Source organism: Anomaloglossus baeobatrachus, chromosome 3 (assembly GCF_048569485.1).
Source record: "Anomaloglossus baeobatrachus isolate aAnoBae1 chromosome 3, aAnoBae1.hap1, whole genome shotgun sequence".
Taxonomy (NCBI): Eukaryota; Metazoa; Chordata; class Amphibia; order Anura; family Aromobatidae; genus Anomaloglossus; species Anomaloglossus baeobatrachus.
The window spans coordinates 436215348-436231810 of NC_134355.1; the positions used below are offsets into that span (position 1 = coordinate 436215348).

At 46.1% G+C, this 16463-nt stretch overlaps 1 protein-coding gene across 2 annotated transcripts in view; it reads left to right on the forward strand.

Moving 5' to 3' along the window:
• Positions 1–15527, forward strand: part of PRSS56 (serine protease 56) — a 184936-nt gene extending 169409 nt beyond the window's left edge. The window contains exons 16-17 of one of the 2 annotated variants that reach the window (XM_075340420.1): positions 927–1033; positions 13983–15527. In XM_075340420.1, coding sequence (XP_075196535.1) covers positions 927–1033; positions 13983–14156 — 281 coding nt within the window. In that variant the 3' untranslated portion in view covers positions 14157–15527. The remainder of the gene's footprint in view (positions 1–926; positions 1034–13982) is intronic. The other variant, XM_075340421.1, reaches the window with a different exon arrangement.
• The last annotated feature ends 936 nt before the right edge of the window (positions 15528–16463 follow it).

A 16463-nucleotide genomic window follows, 5' to 3' on the forward strand; every position in this document is an offset into this window, starting at 1 on the left:
AGACCTTTTAACTACTTCATTGATTACAGGTTAACGAGGGAGATGCCTTCAGAGTTAATTGCAGCCCTTAGAGTCCCTTGTCCAATTACTTTTGGTCCCTTGAAAAAGAGGAGGCTATGCATTACAGAGCTACGATTCCTAAACCCTTTCTCCGATTTGGATGTGAAAACTCTCATATTGCAGCTGGGAGTGTGCACTTTCAGCCCATATTATATATATATAATTGTATTTCTGAACATGTTTTTGTAAACAGCTAAAATAACAAAACTTGTGTCACTGTCCAAATATTTCTGGACCTAACTGTACATGAGTTCCACACAGCCTCCTATATACTTTATGAGCCCCCAAATAGCTTCCTATGCACGTGACATATACATATCCTCCATATCCATGAGCCCCAAAAAGCCTTTTATATACTTTATGACCCCCACATAGCCCCCTATATACTCTATGAGCCCCACAGACTCTTATATACGCTATGAGCCCCACATAGCCTCCTTTTTACTGTATGACCCCCATAGCCTTCATTATACTCTATGAGCCCCACATGGCCTCCTATATAGTGTATGAGCCCAACATAGCCTCCTATAGAGTCTAAGCCCCACATAGCCTCTTATATACTTTATCCACCCCAAATAGCTTCCTAGCTAGGATAACGATGATATTGGGTGGACGGCTGCAACGACAGAGGGCACGGTGCAGCCCGTAGTTCACTGTTTTGCTCCCTTTGACTGCCTCAGTCCGCAGGCTGTATATAACTTGTCGGTCGCTCTTTGCCCAGCTCTACAATAATCAGTTGTCTATGTGAGTTGACAGGATTTGTATGGCAGGACTATTTTTAGTCTTTGATTTGCTCTGAGCAGAGTGCATGAGGGTTGTTATTATCTGTCTTTTGACTTGATCCCTAAATGCTGTACTGTGCACAGGTTGTCAACGTTTGTCAGAAGCCATTAATGAAGTTCAATCCATTAAAGAGAAGTATAAATGGATCCTACAGGTTCCCGAGAGAGACCTGTCAATGAAGTTTCAAGAGGTGAGAATTATAGTAAACTGTAGTAAATAATAAAGCAATCCAACAAGCTGCTAAAGATTGTATTCCTCAAAGGGAGAAGTAGCTGCAAAACATGAGCACATGAGGTATTATCCCTTCATAAGAGGACATCGTCAATGCCTGATGTACGGGTCTAATCACTTCTCATCACCACAGATAATGAGCGTTAAAAATGAAACATATTTATAAATTTCACCTTAGATTTCATATTTTATATCCACTGAGCTAGTTCCTGTAGTGTTAGACTTTTCCTACGTGAAGATATACAGTGGGAAAAAAAGTATTTGGTCAGCCACCAATTGTGCAAGTTCTCTCACTTAAAAAGATGAGAGGCCTGTAATTGACATCATAGGTAGACCACAACTATGAGAGATAAAATGATAAAGCAAATGCAGAAAATCGCCGTGTCTGATTTGGCAAGATTTGTTTTTGCAAATTATGATGGAAAATAAGTAATATAAAACATGCAAGATTTTTGGTTCTCACAGACCTGTCACGTCTTCTTTAAGAGGCTCTTCTGTCCTCCGCTCATTAGCTGTAGTAATGGCACCTGTTTGAACTTGTTATCAGTATAAAAGACACCTGTCCACCACCTCAAACAGTCACACTCCAAACTCCACTATGATGAAGACCAAAGATCTATCGAAGGACACTAGAAACAAAATTGCAACTCTGCACCAGGCTGGGAAGACTGAACCTGCAATAGGTAAGCAGCTTGGTGTGATTAAATCAACTGTGGGAACAATAATAAGAAAATGGAAGACACACAAGACCACTGATAATCTCCCTCAATTTGGGGCTCCATGCAAGATCTCACCCCATGCGGTCAAAATGATCACAAGAACGGTGAGCAAAAATCCCAGAACCACACAGGGTACCTAGTGAATGACCTGCATGGAGCTGGGACCACCGTAACAAGGGCTACCATAGGTAGCACACTACACAGCAAGGAACTCAGATCCTGCAGTGCCAGATGTGTCCTCCTGCTTAAGCAAGTACATGTCCTGGCCCATCCAAAGTTCGCTAGAGAGCATTTGGATTATCCAGAAGAGTATTGGGAGAGTGTCATATGGTCTGATGAAACCAAAGTAGAACTGTTTGGTAGAAACACAACTCGTCATGTTTGGAGGAGAAAGAATGCTGAGTTGCAGCCAAAGAACACCATACCTACTGTGAAGTGTGCGGGTGGCAACATCATACTTTGGGATTTTTGCTCTGCAAAGGGACCAGGATGACTGATCTGTGTACATGAAAGAATGAAGGGGGCCATGTATCGTGAGATTTTGAGTGCAAACCTCCTTCCATCAGCAAGGGCATTGAAGATTAAATGTGCCTTGGTCTTTCAGCATGATAATGATTCCAAGCACACCACCAAGGCATGGCTTTGTAAGAAGCATATGAAGGTCCTGGAGTGGCCTAGCCAGTCTCAGATCTTAACCCCATTGAAAACCTTTGTAGGGAGTTGAAAGTCCTTGTTGCCTAGTGACAGGCCCAAAACATCCCTGCTCTAGAGGAGATCTGCGTGGAGGAATGGGCCAACATACCACCAACAGTGTTTGCCAACCTTGTGAAGACTTACAGAAAACATTAGACCTCTGTCATTGCTAACAACGGATATATAACAAAATATTGAGATGAAATTTTGTTATTGACCAAATACTTATTTTCCACCATAATTTGCAAAAAAATCCTTGCCAAATCAGACAAGGTGATTTTCTGGATTTGTTTTCTCATTTTGTCTCTCATAGTTGTGGTCTACCTATGATGTCAATTTCAGGCCTCGCTCATCTTTTTAATGCCTGCTTTACACACTTCAATAGATCTTTCAATCCGTTGTCAGGGTCAAGTTGTGAGTGACGCACATCCGGCATCGTTCGTGACGTATTTGCGTGTGACACCTATGTGCGATCAAGATTGAACACAAATACGTTGATCGCAAACATGTCATTTATTCCTCATATATTGGACGTTTTGTTGTACGAACCTAGTCAATTGAAACGTGTGACATCCCTCATACGATTTTGATGTCTGAGGCTATGTGCGCAGGTGTGCACTCTGCACCGCAGCTTAAAAAAGGTCCGCTTCAGAGCACAGCTGAAAAGCTGCGTTCTGAAGCGCCTCACAATGTCTGTCATTCACTAATCTCTGTCAGTCGGTCACTATCTCTGTCCCTCTCTCTCTGTCCATGTCAGTCTATCCTTCTTACCCCCTCTCTCATACTCACCGATCCCCGATCACCGGCGCGGCGCTGCACGGCATTCACACTGCACCAGCGGCTTTTACAATTTTGAAAAAGCCGGCCGCTCATTAAACTATCTCGTATTCCCTGCTTTCCCCGCCCACCATCACCTATGATTGGTTGCAGTGAGACACGCCCCCACGCTGAGTGACAGGTGTCTCACTGCACCCAATCACAGCAGCCGGTGGGCGTGTCTATACTGTGCAGTGAAATAAATAATTAATTAAAAAAAACGGCGTGCGGTCCCCCCCAATTTTAAAACCAGCCAGATAAAGCCATACGGCTGAAGGCTGGTATTCTCAGGATGGGGAGCTCCACGTCCATGTCCGGCGTAATCCAGGATGAATGATCCAGCGTCGCTTCCAGCTCTGCTGCATGGAGGTGACTGGATCCAGTGGTGGCCGCGGGTAACCTCAGTGACAGCTCAGCTGATCGCGCGGCTGTCTTCAGTTGCTGCATGGAGGTGACAGGAGCGGCTGTGTATTGTGTATTCTGCAGCTCCGGTCACCTCCATGCAGCAGAGCTGGAAGCGACGCTGGATCATCCTGGATTACGCCGGACATGGAGGGCTTTTTCGGGCTTATTAAAGTGGTGAACGAGGATATATGTTTGTGTTTTTTATTTCTAATAAAGGATTTTTTCGGGTGTGTGTGTTTATTTACTGTCACTTACAGATTAATCATGGAAGGTATCTCGGGGAGACGCCTGACATGATTAATCTAGGACTTATTGGCAGCTATGGGCTGCGAATAACTCCTTATTACCCCGATTTGCCAAAGCACCAGGGCAAATCGGGAAGAGCCGGGTACAGTCCCAGAACTGTCGCATCTAATGTATGCGGCAATTCTGGGCGGCTGCAGGCTGATATTGTTAGGCTGGGGGGCTCCCCATAACGTGGAGCTCCCCATCCTGAGAATACCAGCCTTCAGCCGTATGGCTTTATCTGGCTGGTTTTAAAATTGGGGGGGACTGCACGCCGTTTTTTTTAATTATTTAATTATTTATTTCACTGCACAGTATAGACACGCCCACCGGCTGCTGTGATTGGGTGCAGTGAGACACCTGTCACTCAGCGTGGGGGCGTGTCTCACTGCAACCAATCATAGGCGCCGGTGGGCAGGGAAAGCAGGGAATACGAGATTGTTTAATGAGCGGCCGGCTTTTTCAAAATTGTAAAAGCCGCTGGAGCAGTGTGAATGCCGTGCAGCGCCGCGCCGGTGATCGGGGATCGGTGAGTATATGAGAGAGGGCTGCTCAATTCAGTTACTCAGGAGTTTAGCGGTCATCGGTGAGTCCTTCACGGGTGACCGCTAACCAGGACACGGCACAGACAGAGCCGCAGCATGACAATGAAGTCGGGTGAAGTTAACCCGAGTTCATTCTGATCGTGCGGCTGTGTCTGTGTCTGCTGTCATCTGCCATTCAGCTCTGCTACATGGCTGTCTGTGTCTGCTGTTAGCGGCCATGTAGCAGAGCTGAATGGCAGATGACATAGTAAAAACGCATCCCTACACATTACACACGCTTGGCAAGTCAATAAATAAAAAAAAAAAGAAGGGTGCCCAATGCATACGTCACAGAACACATGATCTAAAGGATCACACACAAAATTGATCAATTTAACATAGACTACTAACGCACGTGTGTCAGCAAATGAACGACCTACGTGCGATCTCATTAAATCGCATATGCGACCTGGGCGTGTCACATCGCATACGAGATCGCACACCTAATTGTAAGGTGTAAAGCTGGCTTAAGTGGGAGAAATTGCACAATTGATGGCTGACAATTCTTTTTTTCCCCACTGTAATAATCTATATATTGTGAGGCAGTGACAGGGGTAATATTTGAAGACCGCTATGTGTCCCCCAGAATGTGTCTGGAAACCCTCTGAGTTTGCTATAGCTATTACTGGGAGTATAGCACAAAGGGTAACAGGGAGACAGATCCCTCCTCCCAGTCCAGGTTTTGTAGCAATTCTCATGTCCAGCATTTTCATTTAAACTCATGCAGAGCACAGCAGGGTGTGTCTCAGTTGAGAGCCAGGCTTGGTGAAGCTAACACATGCGGTGTGAGCTAGGCTGGCTCTGTGTGGAGTGAACACAGGCCAAGAGTGTCAGCCTAGGAGAACCTTATACAGATCCCTGCGGTTATCGGGGTCCTAAGGTAACAAGACTTTTTGATGCAAAGAATTTATCTATATGCACCGGCTGTGATCCGGAAGAGACTTTGACTGTGGGAAATTGGATCTATTTATGCTGCAACAATAAATAGACTGTTGGTGTGAACACGCTGCTGCCTCACTGCCTCACGTTTTTGCCCAAACAACGCTGCTACCTCACATTATGGTGGAGAATGCGGGCATGGCAGCCTGGTTGCTAAGGGCAATGGCCTAAGAGGTACTTACCCGGAAGAAAGAAAAAAAAAAAATTTTTTTTCTACTGACTGTTTGCGGTGGATCGGCGGGTCCACGAAGCCTGCAGGCGTTGCAGCCTGGTTGCTAGGGGCAACAACCCAGTTTTCACATGTTTATGATCAAGCCTGCAAAGTTACAGTTTACCTCAGCAGCCACTATGGAGGATCTTGTAAAGCAGCTGGCCCAGTCTACTGCTCAACTACAGCAGGTTTTTGCACAAACCAGTGCACAGCAGCAACAAGCTAATGCTCAGCACCAGCGGGCGTTAGCTCAGCAACACGAGACAAACAGCTTGTTGACTAAGCAGCTTTCTGCTCTGCGAGAAGCGCTCCCAGCGGTAACTCCAGGTCATCCAGTCCTTCCTGCGGCCCAGGACAGAGTAAGGGCGGCACTTACAAAGATGAGTGCAGAGGATGACCCAGAAGCCTTTCTCTCCGTGTTTGAGAGGACCGCTGAGCGAGAGAAATTGTCTACCGACCGTTGGACTGATGTCGTGGCCCCGTTCCTGGTAGGTGAACCCCAAAAAGCCTACCTGGATCTCAGCACGGAGGATGCCAAGGACTATGGCATACTGAAAGGTGAGATCCTTGCACGGATGGGGGTTAACACTTATCTCCGGGCCCAACGAGTGAATCAGTGGTCCTTTGAGGAGGGAAAACCTGCACGCTCACAGGCCCATGTCTTACTGGCCCTTGTAAAAAAATGGCTGCAGCCGGAGACCTTGAACCCCGGACAGATGATTGAGCGGGTGGTGATTGAACGGTTTGTGCGGACTTTGCCAGCCCCCATTCAACGGTGGGTGGGACAGGGGGACCCCGGTACCCTAGACCAGCTAGTGAATTTGGTGGAACGCTACACAGCTACCCAGGAGTTGGTCCGGGACTCTGCTTCACGGCGGGCACTCCGTAGGGATACGCCCCCTTCACAGTTGGTAAAAGACTCCCGTCCCTCCTCGGGTGCTGCCTCGTCTTCAGCCCTGGCAGAGAGTAAACCCCAGACTAAGGTCAGCAGGAGTCCCGGTTCCCCAAAGTCAGACACCCGAAGCAGGGACACCTCTGCTGTTATGTGCTGGCGGTGCCATCAGCTCGGGCATGTGATGGCACAGTGCCCACTCACAACAGAACCCATGGACTGCCGGTACGCTCGCCGGGTATCAATGTATGCCCATACTGTTTGTACCGTAAGCACTGTTACTATGGGGGAGGAGCCCCATCTCTGCAAAGTACGTGTTAATGGCTATACAGCAGAGGCTTTGTTGGACTCAGGAAGTGTAGTGACTCTTGTACATGCCTCCTTGGTCTCTGGGGAAAACCCTACGGGACATAAAGTAGGGGTACTTTGTATTCATGGAGACCTACGTGAATACCCTATGGAAAGGGTCACCATTGCTACCTTGTGTGGAGAGGTTCAACATGAAGTGGGGGTGATGAAAAGACTTCCATATGCTGTTATTTTGGGAAGAGACTTGCCCCTGTTCTGGACATTATGTGGGAGGCGACCTAGCCCTCCGAGGTGTATGATTGAACCAGGCCCTGAGCCGGACGATCCCGACTCAGGGATACCTGCCGTAGGGGTCACCAGTATAGGGACAGAGTGTAACCCTGCCAGGTTCCCCCTAGAGGTAATGGCAGGAGAGGTTGAGCCACCCGAGGCAATCCCGGAGTTGAACGTGTCTCCAGATAATTTCGGAACAGCACAGCTCCGGGACCCCACATTGGCTCCTGGACGTGGAAATGTACAGGTAATTGATGGGGTACCCCAGCGGCCTGGTGCCAGGCTGGAAACTCCCTACATGGCTCTAAAGCGAGAGTTGCTCTATCGGGTTGATACAATCCGGGGGGGAAATAGTGGAACAGTTGGTGGTCCCTCAGCCGTACCGCCGTCAGACCTTGGAATTGGCTCATAACCACCTAATGAGTGGGCACCTAGGTGAAGAGAAAACGCGGGAACGCATGTTTCAGCGGTTTTACTGGCCAGGGGTCGGCGCAGAAATTAAGAGGTTCTGTGAGTCCTGCCCAGTTTGTCAGTTGACCGCACCAACGCACCGTTTCCGTAGTCCTCTGATACCTTTACCCATTATAGAGGTGCCTTTTGAGTGGATTGCTATGGATCTGATCGGACCCATTGTAAAATCAGCCCGCGGTCACCAGCACATCCTGGTAGTGATGGATTACGCAACACGTTATCCGGAGGCCATTCCACTACGTCACACCTCGGCGAGGCTTATTGCTCGGGAGTTGTTTGCTATGTTCTGTCGCGTGGGGTTACCCAAAGAAATCCTGACCGATCAGGGCACTCCCTTTATGTCTAAAATTACAAAGGAACTGTGCAAACTCCTCCAGATCAAGCAGCTACGCACGTTGGTGTACCATCCCCAGACTGATGGTCTAGTGGAACGTTTTAATAAAACTCTAAAGGCTATGTTGAAAAAGGTGGTCTCCAAAGAGGGGAAAGATTGGGACATGTTATTGCCCTATTTAATGTTCGCTATCCGCGAGGTCCCACAATCTTCCACCGGGTTCTCGCCATTTGAGTTACTGTATGGCAGACATCCACGGGGACTGCTGGATATAGTTAAGGAAACTTGGGAACAGGAGCCCACCCCTCACAAAAGCACAGTGGAATACGTTATGGGTATGCAGGATCGTATCACGGCAATAATGCCCATTGTTAAAGAGCATTTGCTGGATGCTCAGGCAGCCCAAAGTACTCAGTATAATAGAAAGGCCTCCATCAGGTCTTTTAAACCAGGAGATCGTGTCTTAGTCCTAATACATACTGCAGAAAGTAAGTTCTTAGCCAAATGGCAAGGTCCCTATGAGATCCGGGAGAAAGTGGGGGAAGTAAACTATAAGGTGTATCAGCCAGGTAGAAGAAAACCAGAGCAAATCTACCATGTAAACCTGCTGAAGGCATGGAAAGACAGGGAATGTATGGTGGCTGACGTAACGTTGGACCTAACCTTTTCAGGTGCCTTGACAACAACAAAGGAGGAGTCCCCTGATGATGAATTGGGAGTAAGGATAGGGGATTCTCTCTCAAAACAGCAGAGACGGGAGTCTCGGAGATTAGTGCAGCGGAATACGGATGTTTTCTCAAGCCTACCCGGCCGAACAACCGTAATCCACCATGATATTGTCACCGAGCCTCAAGTAAGGGTACGCCTGAGGCCATACCGGGTACCAGAGGCTCATAGGCAAGCCATTGCGGAGGAGGTAAAAAAGATGCTCCAACTAGGGGTTATTGAAAAATCCACGAGCGAATGGGCCAGTCCCATTGTGCTGATCCCGAAACCAGACGGTTCTTTAAGATTCTGTAATGACTTCCGAAAGTTAAATGAGGTATCGAAGTTTGATATGTACCCCATGCCCAGGGTCGACGAGCTGATAGAGAGACTGGGACGGGCCCAGTACTTCACGACTCTCGATCTCACTAAAGGTTACTGGCAGGTGCCGCTGACAGAGGCGGCAAAAGAAAAGACCGCTTTTGTCACGCCAGGGGGGCTCTATCACTATGTCGTCTTGCCATTTGGTTTACATGGGGCTCCGGCCACGTTTCAGAGGTTAATGGACATAGTGTTAGAACCCCATCAACCATATGCCTCTGCATATTTGGATGACATCATCATCTATAGCAGTGACTGGAGCACCCACTTATCTCAGGTACAAGCGGTAGTGGATTCGCTCAGAGCGGCTGGTCTGACGGCGAATCCAAGCAAATGTGCTATGGGTCTCAAAGAAGCCCGTTACTTGGGGTATGTGATAGGCCAAGGGGTTATCAAGCCACAAGTAAACAAAATCGAAGCCATTCAAAACTGGCCTCGTCCCCTTACCACAAAACAGGTAAGAGCCTTTCTGGGTATAATGGGGTATTACCGACGATTCATACCCAATTTTGCTGGAAGGTCGGCGCCTTTGTCCGATCTTTTAAAAGGGAAGAAGTCGGTCATGGTCCACTGGAATACACAAGCAGAGGAAGCCTTTCAGGTGCTAAAGGTAGTCCTATGTGGTCAGCCTGTCCTTGTCAACCCTGACTTTCAAAAGGAGTTTATAGTACAGGCAGATGCCTCTGAGGTGGGTCTGGGTGCGGTTCTGTCCCAGGAGGTAGATGGAGAGGAGTACCCGGTCACCTATTTGAGTAGAAAACTCACCCCGGTGGAGAAGAACTATAGCATAGTGGAGAAGGAGTGCCTGGCCATAAAATGGGCTCTGGAATCCCTCCGCTACTACCTGCTGGGGCGACACTTTCGCCTGTTGACAGACCACTCCCCTTTGGTCTGGATGAGGAATGCTAAGGAGAGAAATGCTAGAGTCACCAGGTGGTTTCTCTCCTTGCAGAACTTTCACTTTTCTGTGGAACACCGGGCTGGTAGGTTGCAGGGCAATGCGGATGCCCTGTCCAGAGGTCCCTGTATGTTGGCAAAAGTTCAACCCCGCCCGTTTGAACTGAGGGGGGGATATATGAGGCAGTGACAGGGGTAATATTTGAAGACCGCTATGTGTCCCCCAGAATGTGTCTGGAAACCCTCTGAGTTTGCTATAGCTATTACTGGGAGTATAGCACAAAGGGTAACAGGGAGACAGATCCCTCCTCCCAGTCCAGGTTTTGTAGCAATTCTCATGTCCAGCATTTTCATTTAAACTCATGCAGAGCACAGCAGGGTGTGTCTCAGTTGAGAGCCAGGCTTGGTGAAGCTAACACATGCGGTGTGAGCTAGGCTGGCTCTGTGTGGAGTGAACACAGGCCAAGAGTGTCAGCCTAGGAGAACCTTATACAGATCCCTGCGGTTATCGGGGTCCTAAGGTAACAAGACTTTTTGATGCAAAGAATTTGTCTATATGCACCGGCTGTGATCCGGAAGAGACTTTGACTGTGGGAAATTGGATCTATTTATGCTGCAACAATAAATAGACTGTTGGTGTGAACACGCTGCTGCCTCACTGCCTCACGTTTTTGCCCAAACAACGCTGCTACCTCACAATATATAATTGCCTTATTCTGCCTGTCTGTCTTGCTCCAAAATGACGTCATTACAGTGAGAACCGTCGCCACACTGCGCGCGCTAAAGAGCCTGCGACACCCGGCTCAGCTAACTGAACAGCCCGAACTACGGGCCGACAGGACGACGCCCGACACTTTTCCCTGCACCCACACAGAGCCCCGACTCCCCAGTGAGTGCTGCACCCCCAGGAACCCACACCGGCAACCCAGCCGACACATACCCACCGCTCTCTTCCGCCCCCGGCACACATTACCCCACTCGGCTCCACCCCCCGCACTCCGCCCTCCACATGTATACACTGAACACACACACACACGAATAGTCACCTGTCCCCAGCCATGCAGTCCCCAGCACTGACGTCCTCAGCGCCATGGCCCCGATTGGCTCCACACCCACGCACTCCGCCCCCGCACACATTACCCCGCTCCGCCCCCCACACTCCGCCTTCCGCATGTATACACTGAACACACACACACATACTCACACCTGGATAGTCACCTGTCCCCAGCCATTCAGTCCCCGGCACTGACGTCCTCAGCGCCATGGCGCCGCTCGGCTCCACCCCCCCACACTCCGTCCCCCGCACACATTACCCTGCAGGATGGGGGCACATGTCAGGATGGTGGCTGCACCACGATGGGGGCACATACCAGCATTGGGCCACATCACAGCATCAGCATATTTTTACTTAACTTTACACTGTTCATGGCCTTCTTTCATTAAAAGCCATGGACATCATTAAACATTAAACTCATCTATTACAACTGTTTTTTCTGTTGTTTGTCATTTTAAAACCAATAAACAATTATAAGAATACTAAATTAAACCTAACCCATCCAGTCCATTCATTACCTTATTATTCAATCTGCTAACCTACATACACATTTAAGACTACCCGATACGTTAGAATCAGGCCACCTTCTAGTATTAGTAATAATGGAGGAGATTTTTCAAGCTAAATGTGCCATCATTCTGGTGCAAGTTTTACCAACTTTCCCAACAAGGCGTTTTGGCAGTAAATGATTACAAATGCATACAATGTGACAGTGAATGCCAAAAATGAGCCATGCACAGATTTCTGACTGACAGCCCCTTTGTTTTCAGGGAGATAAACCACTGCCAGAGGAATATAGTAGCATTCTCATACAGAAATCTTTATAACTAATCATATGCTAAATAGTTGCAAGTCAAATTTATGTATGACATAGGCAAGATGATTGTCTATAAAATAAAGGTAGTCTCACTCTGAAAGCTGTAGTGGATGGTGAGATATGGAGCCTGAAAGTCAAAAGTTCAAAACATTATTACCCTTTATCTCATCAGTGTAGCTTCACCCATATTCCCGTTAACTCTGACAAGCTTCCTTTTCTCTGCTGAAAAAATGCATCCCCACAGCTTGATGCTGCCACCACCATCTGTGACGTTTGGGATGGTGTTTTTAGGTGATGTACAGTGATAGTTTATCATCACACACAGCATTTAGCCCAAAAAGCTCTACTTTGGTTTTAACTGACCAGAGCATTTTTTTCAACATGTTTGCTGTGTCCTTAAATTGCTTTTTGATAACTGCAAATGGGACTTCTTATTACTTGCTTTCCAGAATTTCTGTCTTTCTTCTTGCCACTTTTCCATACAGGCCAGATTTGTAGAGTATACAACGAGTTGTTGTCCTGTGTACAGATTCTCCCTCCTGAGCTGTGGATTTCTGCAGCTGCTCCTGAGTGACCATGGGCCTCTTGGCTTATCCTCTATTTAGTGCTCTCCTTGCTTGGGATATTAGTTTAGGTGCACAGACATGTCTAGTAGGATTGCCATTGTGCGATACTCCTTCCATTTTTGGATGATGAATTGAACAGTGCTCTCTGAGATATTCAGAGTTTGAGGCATTTTTTTTATAATCTAGCCCTGCTTTACTATTTTTTACAATTTTATCCCTGCCCTGTCTGGTGTGTTCCTTGGTTTTCGTGATGCTGTTTGATCCCTAATGTTCTCCATTAAACCTCTGAGGCTTTCACAGAGCAGCTGTAGTTATACCAAGAATAAATTACACACAGGTGGACTCAAGTTATTAATTAGGTGACTGCTGGAGAAAATTGGTTATGCAGGATTTTATTTAGGATATCAGATTACAAGAGGCTGAATACACATGCATGTCACAATTTTCAGATTTATATTTTTAAAATGTTTAAAAATTCAAGTATAAATTTATTTTACACTTCATAGATACTTGCTAATTTCTGTTGGTATATCACACACAATCTCAATAAAATACCTTTAGGTTTATGGGTGTAATGTGAAAAACTGTGGAAAAGTTCAGGGGGTATGAATAATTTTTCAAGGCACTGTAGATGAGCTCATAATTGGAAATGAGCATTTGGCAGAAAATTTGTTTACCAATTACCTGGCTTGTGTAGTTAAGCTGGCCATCAGCCAATGAACGAATAACATGCCCGATCATTGGAAGATCAAAGTGCGCCTGCGCAGGACCTCACTGTCATCTAGTGTAGATGACGTAGAACGCGTCATCCACACTAGCTTTAGATGGAGGACAAAGATGGCCGAAAGAGGAGGCGAGTGACCCGGAGAACGAAGACGCCCATTCGACCAGTCTGCTCCACACCGACTGTTAGGTAAGTATTATAAACATCCGGTGACAGGTTCCCTTTAAGTAGAAAAAGTCCTCTTCCAGTCCCAACTTTTCTCAAAAATATGACAATAAAAGAGCGCATGTAACTTTTTATTCCTCAGAAGACTCATAATAAAAATTCCATGCATTACCCTTTGGGATTACTGGAGTAATTTCACATCATTGTCGGCAGCCCGGCTGTTTCCACAAGAGCATGTGCTGACTGCCAACAATAATTTTCACCCCTGCAAAGAATATGTAATAGGGCTACAAATGAGTGTACTATATCATTTGTAGTTTGATTGCAGAGCCTATTCCACAAGGAAACAAAGGAAATTACTCTTCATGCGATTCGAATTGGCCCTTTACCGGAAGTGATCTTTTTATGATTATCACTCGTAGCTCACTAGTCCCACCTTTCTCTTAGGCCAGATTCACACATCAATGACTGGCCGTTGACTTTCCCACCTGAACTTAACAGACTGTGTCGGGTGACTGGTGACTAGTCTGTAAAGTGTGTTGAAGTGTAAATGCAGCCTTATACATAAACCCAGAACCAAGAAATACCAGGGAAATTATACAGGTTGATATATTGCAATACATTGTATGATGGCTAGAGATCATTAACCAATGTTCCTCCTCTCACAGATCCTGGTGGACCTGGGCTCGAAGAATGGGAAAGGTTTGTACAGAGCTCGTGTTCGCGTGTGTGTAGCTGGGAAGTCGTCATCATTCATCAGTCTTGTTGGTCTGGACAATAGTTCCCTCTACCGTAGCATGCCGGGACTCATTGCACTTTCACTGGACAGATTAAAAACTTAAGAACATGGCAACATCATTAAATTACAGGAATGGTAGTGATCACCCATGATCAATACATGTGGTGTTGAAAAAAGGTTGTTCCTATTCACTCAAGGAACTTAAAGGGAAGACTTTTTTGTCTTCCCATTGTCCACTGCTGAAATGTAATCAGCATTAAAAACTTCTAAATGCATCAACTACCCAAATTCCAACAAGGAACGGAATGACTATTAGGATTTGCACTTAAAGAACTTGTTTTTTTTTTATTTAACGTACCAAACATTATTGGGATATTACAGCATTGACAGCTATATGCACAGATGAAGAATATAAAGATGCCGACAGGATCTACTTTATACATTGCTACATGATGAAAGAGAAGACTACACCAAATTTATATTGTGTTATATATGAAATGCTCTTCACTGACCAGTTTAGATTATTAGCACTATGGTCTGGAAGTGATCTTTACATTTCCATGTGTGTAATGTAAAATGATTAGTATTCTCCTGGACTTACTCCTAGCACTTACTATGAATTGTCTGCTCAAGCTCCGATGGTGCTTTTATATAAACCGAAATTAGACAGTCGTTTAGCTCTTGGCACATAACTGTGACTGCTAAAAAATTTCAAGATGTCAATTTGTTTTTGTCTTTCTGTGTTTTGATTTAAATCAAAAGAACAAATCATATAAAAATGCATATTCTTTTCAAGGCTCACATGATGATTGTCACTGACAACAGAAACTATGCATATTGGTAAGATGATGGGCACAAGGCACAACATGGTCACGTCTCTCAGCGATGCGCATTCATTTGCTCACTCCTGTCTTCAATCATCCATCGGTATCAATAACTAACTGCACTTCCCCTCTTAGTAAGGGCTGAATCACACATCAGGTTTTCACGTATGAGTTCACAGGTAAAACTCGTAAATGTTATAGTCTATGGGACTGCTGACATGTATGAGTGGTCCACACCAAAGCACTAATACATGTTTGATTTTGAGCTGAGCAATGGATCAAAGTCACCAATGCAAGTCTAAAGGTCCGTGAAAAAATTGGGGAGCGCTCAGATGTCAACCATATGCTATTCGATTATCATATTTGTTTGATAGTAGAAGCTTCTAAAAATTCTCATGTGCAAAAAAAACTACAAGAAACGATGAAACTCTGATAGTAAAATCGTTACACACATATCAAACGGATGAAAATTGGTCCATCTTATGAGTGCGAGAAAAATCCGTAAGGCTACATTCACACATCTATGTGAATTTCTACACGTGTGAGGAATGGACCAATGCCTACAATTTGGATCTTTTGCTTCCATTTATTTTTCAGTCTGAAGCAGGTAGACTGAACTTTTTTTTTTTTTTATAAATTGCATCTTGGCAGTGGATCAGTAAAAAATGGATATCACACTAGTGAAAGTATGTCTTACATTTTTCAACTGTTTAATAAACATCTCCATAGACCTATGCTTTCTCTGAATGCTTTATATAACCTCACCCATACCACTAATTGACAGCTTTCTGTGTACACTGTGCATTTGTAGAAAGCGGATAATCAGTGACGCAGGGTTAAGGGTGCTTTACACGCTGCGACATCGCTAGCGATTGCTAGCAATGTTGTGCGCGATAGCACCCGCCCCCGTCGTTCGTGCGACATTTGGTGATCGCTGCCGTAGCAAACATTATCGTTATGGCAGCGTCACACGCACATACCTTTTCAGTGACGTCGCTGTGACCGCCGAACAATCCCTCCTTCAAGGGGGAGGTGCGTTCGGCATCATAGCGACGTCACTGCGGCGTCACTAAGCGGCCGCCCAATAGCAGAGGAGGGGCGGAGATGAGCGGCCGGAACATGCCGCCCACCTACTTCCTTCCTCATTACCGGTGGACGCAGGTAAGGAGATGTTCATCGTTCCTGCGGTGTCACACATATTGATGTGTGATGCCGCAGGAACGACGAACAACATCATACCTGCAGCAGCAACGATATTATGAAAAGGAGCGATGTGTCAATGATCAGCGATTTTTGACACTTTTGCGATCGTTGATCATCGCTCCTTGGTGTCACACGCTGCGATGTCGCTAACGGCGCCGGATGTGCGTCACTAACGTCATGACCCCGACGATATATTGTTAGCGATGTTGCAGCGTGTAAAGCACCCTTTACACAGAGCAAGAGGACTACATGGAATGAGACAACTAATATTCTAATGATAATCTCTTGCTGATAAAACACCGATTTTATTGAAATGACAACCAGCAGCCCATTATGTGACATATCACTGTAATCAGGGTCTCTGTTTCTACATTTATGATATT